The 13,780-nt window shown below is 28.1% G+C and overlaps 1 protein-coding gene across 3 annotated transcripts; it reads left to right on the forward strand.

Annotated features, from left to right (window-relative positions):
* Nucleotides 1-5,666: 5,666 nt before the first annotated feature.
* Nucleotides 5,667-12,890, forward strand: Mud (mushroom body defect). Of its 3 annotated transcripts, XM_083106182.1 has the most exons (12): nt 5,668-5,855; nt 6,255-6,343; nt 6,422-6,474; nt 6,649-6,750; nt 6,823-10,796; nt 10,890-11,182; nt 11,265-11,440; nt 11,530-11,684; nt 11,815-11,904; nt 11,994-12,056; nt 12,206-12,319; nt 12,394-12,890. In XM_083106182.1, exons 1-12 carry the CDS (start codon nt 5,823-5,825, stop codon nt 12,454-12,456), a joined length of 5,205 nt encoding a protein of 1,734 aa, XP_082962308.1. In that variant the 5' UTR covers nt 5,668-5,822; the 3' UTR covers nt 12,457-12,890. The 3 variants fall into 3 exon arrangements, with proteins under 3 accessions (XP_082962307.1, XP_082962308.1, XP_082962306.1); XM_083106180.1 differs by having other exon boundaries at nt 6,649-10,796; XM_083106181.1 differs by lacking the exon at nt 11,994-12,056 and having other exon boundaries at nt 5,667-5,855; nt 6,649-10,796.
* The last annotated feature ends 890 nt before the right edge of the window (nt 12,891-13,780 follow it).

Genomic DNA, 13,780 nt, shown 5'->3' on the forward strand with positions numbered 1-13,780 from the left:
TAAAATATTCATAAATAAATTAATAAATTACGGTTGCAAAAACACGGTGTTTTTCCCGCGTTCTTTTCGCATTCTTAGACGAAACTGTAGTTGTTCCTTTCGTTAAATAAACGTTAATGAGTTGCGTGGCTCGTACCACCGAGGAGTCGAAACGATTTTCATCATGGAGAATTATTTCTCATCGGCTCTTGTGAGATCCATTCGCGACGTCTAGTTCGGTGCTCTGTTGAAAATTGGGAATTTTTATCGTAAGATCCCACATGTGACACGCGCATTTAATGCGTTAACGCATATTGCGTCGTCGACTTTCCATCGTCGGTGCCATCAATGTGTCGCGGACGGTGGCGTTTTGTTACCGCGTTTTCGCGTTGTAGTATTCTCGCGTCGTCGCGTTTTCGTGCATCCGCGTTTGACTTTTAAAACGTATAAAAATCCCAATTTCATTATTGTCACGAGTCTCTACTTCCGATGCCAACTAACTGGGATGTTTCGAGTTTGCACACGTTGTTATGCAACGTACTCGCGCTTCGTGCTTCGTCAAGTGATTCGGCCCGAATTGATTAGAACTCGATCGATTGCTCGGAATGGTCGTCAATGGGTCCCTTCTCTTTGCTCGTCTACAGCCACACGCACTGCGTGTGTTAACCCTGTCGAGGAGTCGAGTGGATTCCCCTAGGCACGATTTTCGCTCGGTAAAAGGGGTTGCCTCCCCATTTTCTAAATTGCTAAATGTTAGCATTTAAAAAATGTGGGTATCCTCTTCTTTTGCCGTCTACTAGCCTGGTGTAGCATATAGCAACCGCGGGAGGCATAATATGTCCGGGCGGAGCACCTGAAATCGTGCTTAGCGGGTCCAGGTTCGATACGAGATAGGATAATTATGCGCAAAAAAGAGTTGGTGAACTTCATTTTCCTCTATTTCCGTCAATCGTTTCGTCTTCTTTCCGGTTCGGGCCTAGTCCTTGCTCGTTGTATCGTTGCATTCCCGACCGGTTGGCTCGAAGCTGATTCTGGTAAGAGAAATGGGATTTTCGCTCGTACCGAAACCGGGAGTGCCGTCTAATGTATAGGTATACATATTAAGTATATACATCGCGCAATCAAATATAAAAATTATATGTATCGTGATCAAATATTCCGCATATTATCAACTTATTTATTCGTCGTGTTTTCTCGTGAATTCAAATCGTGATTTATCTTATAAAGATTCGCAAATGACTCGGATAGTGAGTACTATATTCGTAAACATTACAGACATCAAATTGTCTGTCGAAATATCTTCGCATTTATGTGATAATAATTATATCGCGCGCGATAATAATGTCTATTGAAGGCGCTTTGATTATTATATTATAAAAGATATACATATAGCAATCGGATATTCCGAGTATTATCGATTTATTTAGTCGTTGCGTTTTCTCGGGAATTTTAAATCGCGATTTATCTTATAATTTAATATTATCTTAATTTAATCGTTGACTTGTACGTCGAAGCTTTGTCTATCTTTCCACGTGTTTGAATATTGCCTTTAAACTATAGTCTGCGCTAATAGTGTAAATATTTTTTTCTACTATTTAAAAAGACGATAATTTTATTAATGATTAATCGCGATTGTTTAAATCATTATTTAAATCTTATTAAACTCTACTAATACATCGACAGTTAGAGATATAGTTAGATAGTTAAATTATTAGAGAGGGACTTTGATAAAATCATTCCGTTATTCTCTATTAAACGTGGCAAACAACGCGATTTTTTAATTATATGTTAATTACATTTAAAATTGTAAAGTCTTAAGATTCATTTTATTTCATTTAACTAATCATGCGCGAGATGCAATATTTATTTTCAACATGTATTTCTTCAATCGCGACATTTATATAAAATAGACATTTATATTAATCGCAAATAAATTCGCAAATATTACCTTAAATGTCTGTTGAAATGTCTTCGCACTTGTGTGTGATAGTAATTATATCGCGCGTGTCTATTAGGGCTTCGATTATGTTATAAAAATTATATATACCGCAATCAAATATTCCGAATATTGTCGATTTATTTATTTGTCACGTCTTCTCGGAAATTGTAAATCGCGATATATCTTCTAAAAATTCGCAAATATATCAGACAATAAATTCTATATCCGCAAATATTATAGATCTCAAATGTCTCGAAATATCTTCGCATTTGTTTGATAATAATTATGTCGCGCGATGTCTATTGACGGTTTCGATTATCATATTACAAAAATTATGCATATCGTAATCGAATATTTCTAATATTATCAATTTATTTATTCGTTATCGTATTTATCCGTTTTCTCGCGAATTTTAAATCGTTATTGATCTTGCATTTTAATGTATTTTGACTTACATTGAAGCTTGATCTATTTTTTCGCGTTTTGAATAAAATTCTATTATGTCGATTAATAATAATAAATATCGCGTAATTCATCATCGCTAATCAGTCTTGTTTGTAGAACTTCTTAATAAATTTTATAGTATACGTATATTTTAAATATTTTCGTGTAATTCTTTGTAATAAATTAAAATTATTTTAAAAAAATTAAATTGAATTTATTTTTAAAAATATTTTAAAAATGAAAATTAAATTATCAAAATTATTTTCAAGAAGATTAAACAAATTGCATATTGTAAATGTTCAAGAACATGTTATATTTTATTTTAAAAATTAAAAATTAAATATATAATTTACACATATATGTGATATATAATATTAGTCCAAATGTTAATGCTATCAATATCAAATCATTTATGTTATTAAACATTTGAATAAAACGAATCCATTTATTTGATATTGATAACATCATAAATTCTATTTTGTAAATTGTAATTTGTAAGTAGTAAATTGTGTTTTGTAAATTGTAAATAGTTATAATTGTATATTAATTATAATTTAATATTGATATTTTTAATTATTAACATAATTGTGTATAAAATACAATTATAACTATAATTATATTATATGAAATTGTATTTAGAATTGTCAATTATATCAATGCATTCTTATGTAAATTACAGGAAAAATGGTCGAAAGTATACGTATAATGATTATATAATAGTAATTTGTTAAATTAACATATTTCTTTCTATAGTACATATTTTTGAAATATTCATAAAAAAATAACTATATATATATTCATATCAAAGAATCATTAATAAATTCGGAAAATTTTGTATATGAAATGTAAAAATTCGATGCTAAATTAATGATTAAATATAAGCTTTATAAAATATGACGAACGTCTTCGTTATAGAATCGTGAGTCAATTATTATGAATTTAATGATATACTTTTCGTTAGATTTATCTATTTATGAATTCCATATCGCGCGGAACTGAATACTCGTATTCGTAAAATAAATGAATAAATTATGATTACGAAAATATCGTGCTTTTTCCGCGTTCTTTTCACGTTGTTTTCGCGTTCTTATACAAAATTATTGTTTTAACAAAAGAATTTTATCCCTCTCGTTAGATAATATTCCTAAATATTGCTAATTAAATATAAAGAAATATCGAATAAGTGAAGATTCGATGTTATAAGTCAACGATTAAATATTAGCTTTACAGAATTTAACGATCACCTTCGATATTATAAAATCGCGAGTTAATTATTATGAATTTAATAATTTGTATTTTCAATTATATTTGTATTTACGAATTTCGTATCGGAAAATATTTATAAATAAATTAATAAATTACGGTTGCGAAAATACCGTATTTTTCCCTCGTTCTTTTCGCGCTCTTAGACGAGATTGTCGTTGTAATAAAAAAAAGTCTTATCGTTGTTCTTTTCGTTAGGTAAACGTTAATGAAAGTTGCGTGGCTCGTACCGCCGAGGAGTCGAAACGATTTTCATCATGGAGAATTATTTCTTATCAGTTTTTGTAAGATCCATTCGCGACGTCTAGTTCGGTGCCCCGTTGAAAATTGGGAATTTTTATTGTAAGAATGGAATTAATCCCAGGTTTTCCTGGCAATTTCTGACAGCAATGGTTTCGGTAGTCATTCAACGACGAACGCCATACGCTTCTTTAAAGTCGAATTAATTTAAATAATATATATTTAGATGTGAGAGAAATGCATCTATTTTTTTCTTTTCGTTAAAAATGTTCTGTCATTATTAGGATTGGTATTATTATTGTTTAATGCCAGAAAGATTTAATAGTAGATTAAATATGGATATAGCGTTGTGTATAAATATCTATTTTTCAAGTAATTTCATATTGTAATTAGTTTTTATTAACTGTTTGATAAAAATGATTACGAACGATTATATTTTATTAATTATTAATTAATTATTTCTAGGTACTGGGGACATTAATATTAGTTTTTAGTTTCTTTTAAGAAACTATTTGCAGGTATTGGACATCCATCGCCATTTTAGAATATTAGTTTTTAGATACATATATCATTATATATATATGTAAAATAAAATACATGAACAAATTAACGTATCCAAAATATTTTTATAATTTTTGTTAATATGATATATTATATATACGCGAAATTATACATGAATGTTACATAAAATGTGCGAATACTTACAAATTTAGAGACGAATCGAATGGGTACCCTTATATCAGTAAGATATTGATTAAGAGAAAAAAAAATTATTAATTTAAACGTTACAAGAATAAGAATCTAGATAAGTAATCTAGAATTAATTATATATTTAAAATTATTTCATTTATTTTATTTTGAACACTATTCGAATTGAAATTTTTAAAATCTTGCTGTTATTGGATTCGATTCGTCTCGCGCGCGCAGACGGTACCCCAAATTATGTGTTCGCACATTTAACACAAACTCCAATAATGCATGTATTTTATTATTTATAAATATAATCGTTCGTAATCACATTTTAATAACAAAGGTTATATCCATTTAATTTTCAATAAAAAAATATATTTCTTAGTAATGGAAGAACATGTTTTCTGACGTGAATATCAATTTTGTGGATTGAACATAATGACGAGGGATAATTGTCTTTGATTTAATACTGAAATCATTGCTATCGGGAATAGTTTCGGAAGATCCAGGATTCGTTCCCTCCTACGATGGAATTCCCGACGTTCAATGGATCACTTAACTTTTCTTCGTATACGTATTTCTACGTATGGGCACACATACATACACATATTGGTAAGTAATTTATAAAAATTATTTTTATAAAAATTATTATTTATCATATTATATATTATTTTCAAATTAATGATTGTTATACTCTGGTGCTACCGGCATTTCGTGCACATAGCACGGAACAAAACCAGAAATTGTGCACATTATATATTACCCTCTGAGAACATTCATGGACTATGGCTTTGTAGTTCATGTCCACGTTTTCAATGTCCATAGAGGGAATATCGCTTTCAGGGATCACCTAAAAACAGGCCATGACATCTCTCAGTTTTCTCTCTGGCTGATTGATTGATGAGATTAATTATATCATGCATCGATCAAAAATTGTCAAACTGAAGTGATAAATACAATATTTTTTTAGAAATAAAAATATTGACAAACTTGACGAAACAATTCTAATCATTTGCACTTATATATTTGCACTTTTCGGAAATAGTAACAGAAAATGATTGGTCAGAGGCCACAATGTTAGTGAATTACGATTACTCAGTTGGTCCAATCTAGAAACATTATATCGATCCAATTGTCTAGACTGCGATGTATCCGTTGTTCGAAATCAAACGAACTTTATATCCGAAGTACGATAAAGGAATCTTTACGTACTATGCGTATTCTAAAATTTTTGTAAGCATACGAGATACGATAGTGCACGATAAATATGGAGATGTGGGAAAAAATTATCATAGAATGGGTAATAATTTCGAGTATATCATGTGGTTGATAAATTATGATTAACGCACAATATATCATCTTCATTATGTATGAAATCTTGCTGTAAAAACTTTTATTAATTTTTATCATTCGATCAATTTTCTATATCTTTTACTTCCATTTTTGCAACTTTTTAAATTATTAAATTAAGCAAATTATAATTTTTTTATTTCCTGTTATCTATTTATCTATCTACCTACCTATAACTTTATTTGTTTTGTGTTTTTTATCTATTAACATTTATGTTGTTGATATAAATTAAGATGCTTCACAATTTTATCTAAAATTTGAAACATTCTTTAAAAATAAACCCTTTGACTAAATATTTATATTAAATTAAATTTTATTTTATTTATTTTAATTAAATTTAATTTTACAGATTGATTGTTTACAAGTACAAAAAGAATCAATAAAAAATATAACAGAATTAGAAAATGGAGAATTCTATGTCAATTTCCTAAAATTAATGTAAGTATGTAATTCAATGTTACAATACATATGGATATAATTTATATGTAATTTATCATTTAATTTATTGTGTTATAGAAACTGGAAAACTTGTGAAAACAATCAAGAAAATATTATCAAATTTTTAGAAGGTAAACATACATATGTTTGTATATATTTTATATTTTTTACATTGCCTAATTTTCTAAGTGTATGATTTTATATTTCTATAGTTAAAAATTTCATAAATTGGAAAATTAGCAACAAACATAGATATAACTATTTATAACTTTAGGAAATAACATTTTTTATATCAATTTTTACAGCTGAATATCCTAGTTTTAAAATCAACAAAGATGATAGCACAGAACATTTATATATTGCATCTTTATTATTGATACATGCATGTCGAAAGCTATCTGCATTAGGTTATTCTCTACAGTACAATATGTGTAATAATTTGAAACATGAATCACAAATTAAAATTAAAACCTTTATAGAAAGTGTTCTACCTTTGGAAAGAGAGATTACCAAAGAAACTATAAGAGAAATTATTATGGAGATTAAAGATACAACAATCGCAAATAGTAGAACACCACCTGTTGGAAAATTTTCTCCTATCACTTGTTCTACACGTAGCAAAAAAATTATGACCGACCGAATGCGAGAATTGAGAAGTTTAAAACGTAGTTTAGAAGAAGAAGAATCTGTTAATGCACACTTACGGAATGAAATAATGATTCAGAATAAAAAAATACAGAAGTTACAGAACCAACTTGAGGAAAAATCAGTGCAAGTAAAGGTATTACGAGAAGAAAGAATGAGATCAAGTACACCTCAACCTTCACAGGAAAAGGAAGATGATTCACAAGAGAATTATTATAAACAGTACATTAATGATTTGGAAAGCCAACTAGATAAACAGCAAGATGAAATTACTAAAATAGAAACAGATAAAGATACTTTATCGAAAGAACTATCTTGTATGAAAAGAACACATAAATGTTACATGGAGGAATTTACAAATCATGAGCAATCTATAAAATCCTTATCAAAGAAAATTGAAGTGAAGGACAGAGAATTGGTAGAACTTAGAATACAAAATGAAGAATTGCGCACACGCATGAAAGAATTGGACAAAAATTTTGGTACAGAACAAAGTTTTGAAGTTGAAGATTTAGCACTTCCTTTAAGGATATCATTCAATACCAGTGAAGCTCTAAGTTCTGTAGTTGACATACAACTCCAAGAAGCTAAAGAAGAATGTGCTATATTACAGGCTCAGAATGATACTTTAAATGGAAAATTAGGTACTCTTACAAAAGATTATAATACTATAATGGAGTCAAATAGAGATTTACAGAAAAAAGTGGAAATATTGGATCAAATACAAGTAGAATTAAATAATGTACAAAAAAAATTAGAAATATCAAATACAGATATTGTGAATTTGCAAACAGAGAAAACATCTCTCATTGCACAAAATGAAGATTTAAAAAGCTCAATTTTATCTAAAGAAACAGAATTGTCTAAAATGGAACAGTCAAATATTGCATTAAATACAGAATTGATTAATTTAAAAACAAACATGACGAATTTGAATAAATTGCTTGAAGAAGAAAAGACTAATTCTTCAAATTTAAACACTGATTTAATACAAATAAAATCAGAGATAACACAACATCTTGCACATATTCATAAACTTATTGATGAAAGAGACTTAATTAAATCTTCTATTGAAAACTGCAATAAAAGTTTAAAAGATATTTTACATTCTAATAATCAAGTTATGCAAGTAGAAACTAACAATTTAGATAACTTGACTCTTAATGATCTTATAAATTACATTGATGCACTGTTACATAATTGCCATACAACGTGCGTTTCATATAAATATGATATCGAGAAACTAAAATCGACAATAGATGAATTAAATACAAATTTGTCTAAACAACAACTAATTATTACAACTTTGGAAGAAAAAGAAAAGCAAAATCTTATAGAATTAGCTAATATTGAGGAAAACAATAAGCAAAAAGATATATTGTTAAATGAACAGAAAGAAATTATTTATAAATACTCGCAGGAAATTGAAGTTTTAAAAAAAATTAGAGATGAGAAACTTGTTTTAGAATTGAATCTACATGAGCTAAGAAATAATTTAATCAATCGAGAACTACAATTAAATTCTCTTACGACACAGTTAAAAGACATTTTTCAGAATGTAAAGAAAGATTTAAAATTAATAAAAAAAGAAACTCGACAAAGTTTTACTGAATATCAAGAAAACGTTGAATTAAACTTTAAAAAATTACAATGTAACTATCAGGAAATGCAATACAACTTTAACAAAACACAAGGAGAAAAAGAGAAGTTAGAATATAATCTCAATCGCAATAAGGACGAATTATCAAATATTCAAATAGTGAATGCAAGATTGCAACAAAATTTATTAGAAAGTAAAAAAACAATAAGTAATTTGGAAGAAAAGAGAAGAATTCTCTGTAACGAATTAAATGAATCTAAACAAATTGTGCAAGACTTAAAAAGAAAAAATCAAGCATTAGAAGAACGATATAAAACAATGGAAACTGAAGCAAATGACAACTTGGAAAGTCTGAAATCAGAAAATGCTAAAATATCATTCGAGTTCAAAAATGCTACCGATAAGCTCAGTTTATTACAACAAGAAATGAATGATACAATTACACAAATGAAATTGAAAGAAGCACAAATTCATGAATTACTTTTGGATGTCTCCTCTTTAAAAACAGAGAAGGAAAATTTGATGTACTCACATGAAGAAATGCTTAAAACAAAGAATAAAGAGATAGAAATGAAAGAAGAAGCATTACTGACGTCCCAAGCCAAAATGGTAAAGCTAACAAATGAAGCAAATGCTATGGAAAAGAAAATGAAAGAAATAATTATTAATCTTCAAGAAGTAAGATCTAGTCAGGATGCTGTTTTAGGAACTCAGGAAACAGCTCTGAAAGAAAAGTGTCTTTATATAGAAGAACTTCAGGAGCAGTTTGATAACTCCAAGGAAATGTTGAATAAAGAACTCGAAAATGCAAAATTATCATTGTGCGAATACCAAATCAAATTATTGACTCTAGAAAATCAGATTAACGATCAAAACAAGACTACAGCAAAATTGCAAGAGACGCTAAGAGAAGTGAATACAGAGCTTGAAACAAATAGGGAACTCTACAAGCAAATAGATGCAAGTCAAGTAGAAATTGTAAAATTGTGTCAAGAATTGGAACATCCAACCAAGAACTTGAATTCTACAATTATGGAAACATGCTCGGATTTTGATTTTCTCGATCAGGATTTATATCATGTACCTCAGAATAAATACACATATACAGATCATAAAATTGTAAATATCTCGAATATTATTAAGATGACTCTTAGTGAATTATATAAATCTCAGAAAGTTATCTCGCATTTGTCGTCCACAAATGCTGAATTAAATAAAACCTTAACAGAGCAAAAAATACTTATAGAAAACAATGTAAAAGACAAAGAAGAAGTCCACAGTTTAAAAAATAAAGTACGAGAATTGGAAATAATAGCGCAGAAACGGAATAGTTATATTAAAAATCTCATAAAAAATAAGGAATCTTTAAAAGATTTTTTGCAAAAAATAATTATTTCACAGAACGATTTATATATTGTTTTAACATCATCCAAGCAAAGGTGGAATGAAATATTGACAAAGTTTCAACATATTTTTCATATCGAGAGCTTTATTTGCGACGAATTCAAACAATTGCAATTTAAAAAGACAAGTCTCGAAAATACGTTGTCGAAATATCAAATCGCCTATTTAGAAAACATTACATCTGTATTCGATATTTTATGGAAGAAATTTTTATGGACAGAGCAACAATTACATGATACTTACTTATGTTCAATACATGAAAAGGAATGTCTCGATGCATTGACAAGTGTAAAAGAAGATCTATTTGCCGACGAGAAAATGATAATTGATATAGCGGTGGAAAAGCATCAAACATTGCAAACCAATGTATTGAAGTATGATGAAGAAATAGACTCTTTCACAGCTTTGGCCATTTTTTATGAAAATAGTTTAAAATCTGGCGAAATCAAGAATCAAGCGGAAGTAGAAAAGAAACTACAAAATCAAATTAATCAACTGACAAACGAAAAAAGGGATCTAAAAAATAAAGTGGATGCTACGCGTTTGAGAAATGTGAAATTAGAGAAGAATATCGACGATCTTAGAATGGAGATAAAGAAGCTAAAATCAGCGTCAATGGAAGTTAACTTGGTAGAAGTGCAATCTCTGAAGGATGAATTGAGATGTTTAAAAGAACGAAATCAACAGTTATGTGAAGAAAAGGACGCATCAAGCAAAATTGCAAAGCAAGAATTTGAAAATCGAATAAAAAAAGAAGTTCATGCTACATACGAACAGAAATTGGAAGATATGAAACAAAACATGGTAAATACAATTATATCCATATATCTATATCTGTGAAATTTTTCACAAAAATTCTAATACATGTTTACAGTACTAATGTTAAATTTATTTTAGAAAATAGCCTACAATGAGCAAATAATGAAGTTGAAGAATGATAATGAAAAGATCATACAGGAAAAATTACAGATTCAAATGAAGATGATGTGTCAGAAACAAAGAGAAGAACTCAATAGATACAAAGCACACGTTGGCGATCTGAGCTCGCAACTTTGGAGTGTGGGAGAAAAACTCTTAATTGAACAACAACAGAAGCAAGATGCATTACAACGTGTGGAAAAATTAGAAACCAAACTGAAGGAAGTTGAAGCAAACCAACCAATAACTACAATTTCGCGCAAAACTTGCAAGTATGCATTCAAATTAGAATATTTTATTAAAATATATTTTTTATAAAAAATTCTAACAATGATTAATTCTAATCTATTGTAGAATAGAGAAACAAGAGGTATCACCTAAAAATGTAAAAACAACTACATCACAAAAAATAACAACACTAATAACAGAAGAAACATTTGAAAGAAGGCATAGTCTTAGAAGCATGCAAGCAATGGGAAATGTATTTAAAACGGAGGATGAGGAAGAAATTTTTGATAATGTTTATCTAGGTATGGTTTACACACATATTACAAATGTAAATATGTTAGTTAAATTTAAATTTACTTTTTCACGATATCTAAATCAATTTTTTTTTCAGCTGATATAAAGAGAGGTAACTGTTTACCTATTGCAGATGTGAATCGTTTGTCTGTATTACAAATGAGAAACTCTCTCTGCAAGCCTCATTTAAAATCATCTTATCCAGCAGAAATGCAATTTCTTCCTTCAACGTTGACTGAAGAAGAGATTAAAGTAAATTGCTTCTTAATGTGTAATTATGCTATATCTTTATCATATCTATGCATTGAATGTTTTGTTAATTTTCACTTTAATGTTTTACATGTTCTCATTATATATACATCTATTTTTGCTTTTTTTATAGATGGGTTCTCCAGTAGAAGATAATTTTAATGATAGTCTTAGCCAAAGTCTTCTTCCCGAGCAAAAAGCAAAAAAAAGAGATAAATCTCAGGTAAAAATCAAACGTGTTATTAAAATTTCTATCATGTTATATAACAGTCCCTTGTTCAATCTTTGTAATAATTGTTGTGTTCGTCATAGATATCGTACAAAAAACCTGGTCCTCCAACTCCAAGTAAAAATGGAGGAAGGTTATCATTGCAGGTACACATTTCCATATATATGTTGTCATTATCTTCCATATTGTGCATTCAAAAATCCAATAAAAGAAATTTCTGAAATTTTTTATAATACTTTCATTATACACACAATCTATTATTATTATTAAAAACCCTTTTAATAATTTGCAACAGGGTAACGAATTAAGAAGCCCAAGTTCACGTATATTGAGAGAGCGAAATATAGATAAAAGAACGACAACCACTCCTCATTCATTGAAAAACATTTTCTCCAAACGACAAGATGAAGTGAGTACAAAGAAATATAAATAATTTTGTATTGAGTTATTAAGTTTATATTTATTAAATGTATTTTTTAACAGAATGTATCTAGCACGCCCAAACGCAGACTCAGTAATCTTTTTCGTAAATCTCGATTACCATAGGACTGATCAGAATGCCGAATAGATAAGCAAAGATATACATAGATGATCATACGAATTATGTACAAAGAATAAGTTAAAACATAAGACCGGAATTCCTTCATAATTAGTCATGCAGAGTATTTTAATATGTATATTATAGATGTATAGAAAAAATAAGGACTCTTATATATTATAATTTTACTTACTTTACTGTAAATTTACTTTTACTGTTATTATATTTATTATAATTTTACTCTGCAACCATTCTCTTATTCTTTCTTATAATACTAAATGTCATTCTGTGTTAGATGATGAACAAAATTATTTTAATCTTCTATAAATAACATGTAATGTATAAATAACATATACGTAATAAATAGCATGTGGCGCACAAATAATTTAACATTTTATAAATTTATTTGAACGTACAAAGCATTATTGTAAACTATGTAAAAAAAATCAGTTAAAATTTTTCCATTTAATCTATGTGAAAAAAGGTTCAAGAACCTTTTATAATGGGATTATTTCTGATTTGCCGAATCCATCGCTTTTACAATTATGTCAAACATATAATTGTTAACATGTTTTACTAGATAAGGAAGGGGAAAGGAAGAGGATTGGGGCAGGCAAGTACCTTGTCGACCTCAGCCACACGCCGCCCCTTATATTCGTTTATTTAGAAATAAGATTACTAAATAGTCGAAATAAAAAGATTTAAAAAATTGTTCTAAAGCAATCATTTTTACATAAGAATGAAATACATATATTGCATGTTATTTTTGTCTAATATGTAATGAAATAAACCCAAACTCATAGAAAATTGAAAAATTTCGTTTATATATAATAACGCTGATCTCTATTATAATAATTTGTCAATATCTGCTCTCTGGAAACTTTCCTGTGCCATGTTTTATGAATACATATCACAATACATTTGTCTAAATCCAGAAACGCTTTTATGGCATACATATACATTGTATATTGGAATATATATATATATATATATATATATATATATATATATATATATATATATATATATATATACTATATTATTTGTAACATAATGAATATATAATGAAAAAGTTAATTTCACAAAAGTCAAATTTCACATGTTAAAAAATTTTTCTTATAGATAATAACATTAATATTTACTTTGAAATACATTTATATGTAACATATAATAAATTCAATCTGACAGAAAAACTAAATTTTGTTAATCATATATGATCATATGCTATTATATAAAAATGTATTCACTTTGAAATACATTTATGTAACGTATAATAAAATAAATTCAATTTGACAGGAAAACTAAATTTTGTTTATATATGATCATAAGCTA

This window comes from Camponotus vicinus, unplaced genomic scaffold (genome assembly GCF_025532165.1).
Source record: "Camponotus vicinus isolate PSW18456_S1 unplaced genomic scaffold, iyCamVici1.0 SCAF_8, whole genome shotgun sequence".
NCBI classification, from domain to species: domain Eukaryota; kingdom Metazoa; phylum Arthropoda; class Insecta; order Hymenoptera; family Formicidae; genus Camponotus; species Camponotus vicinus.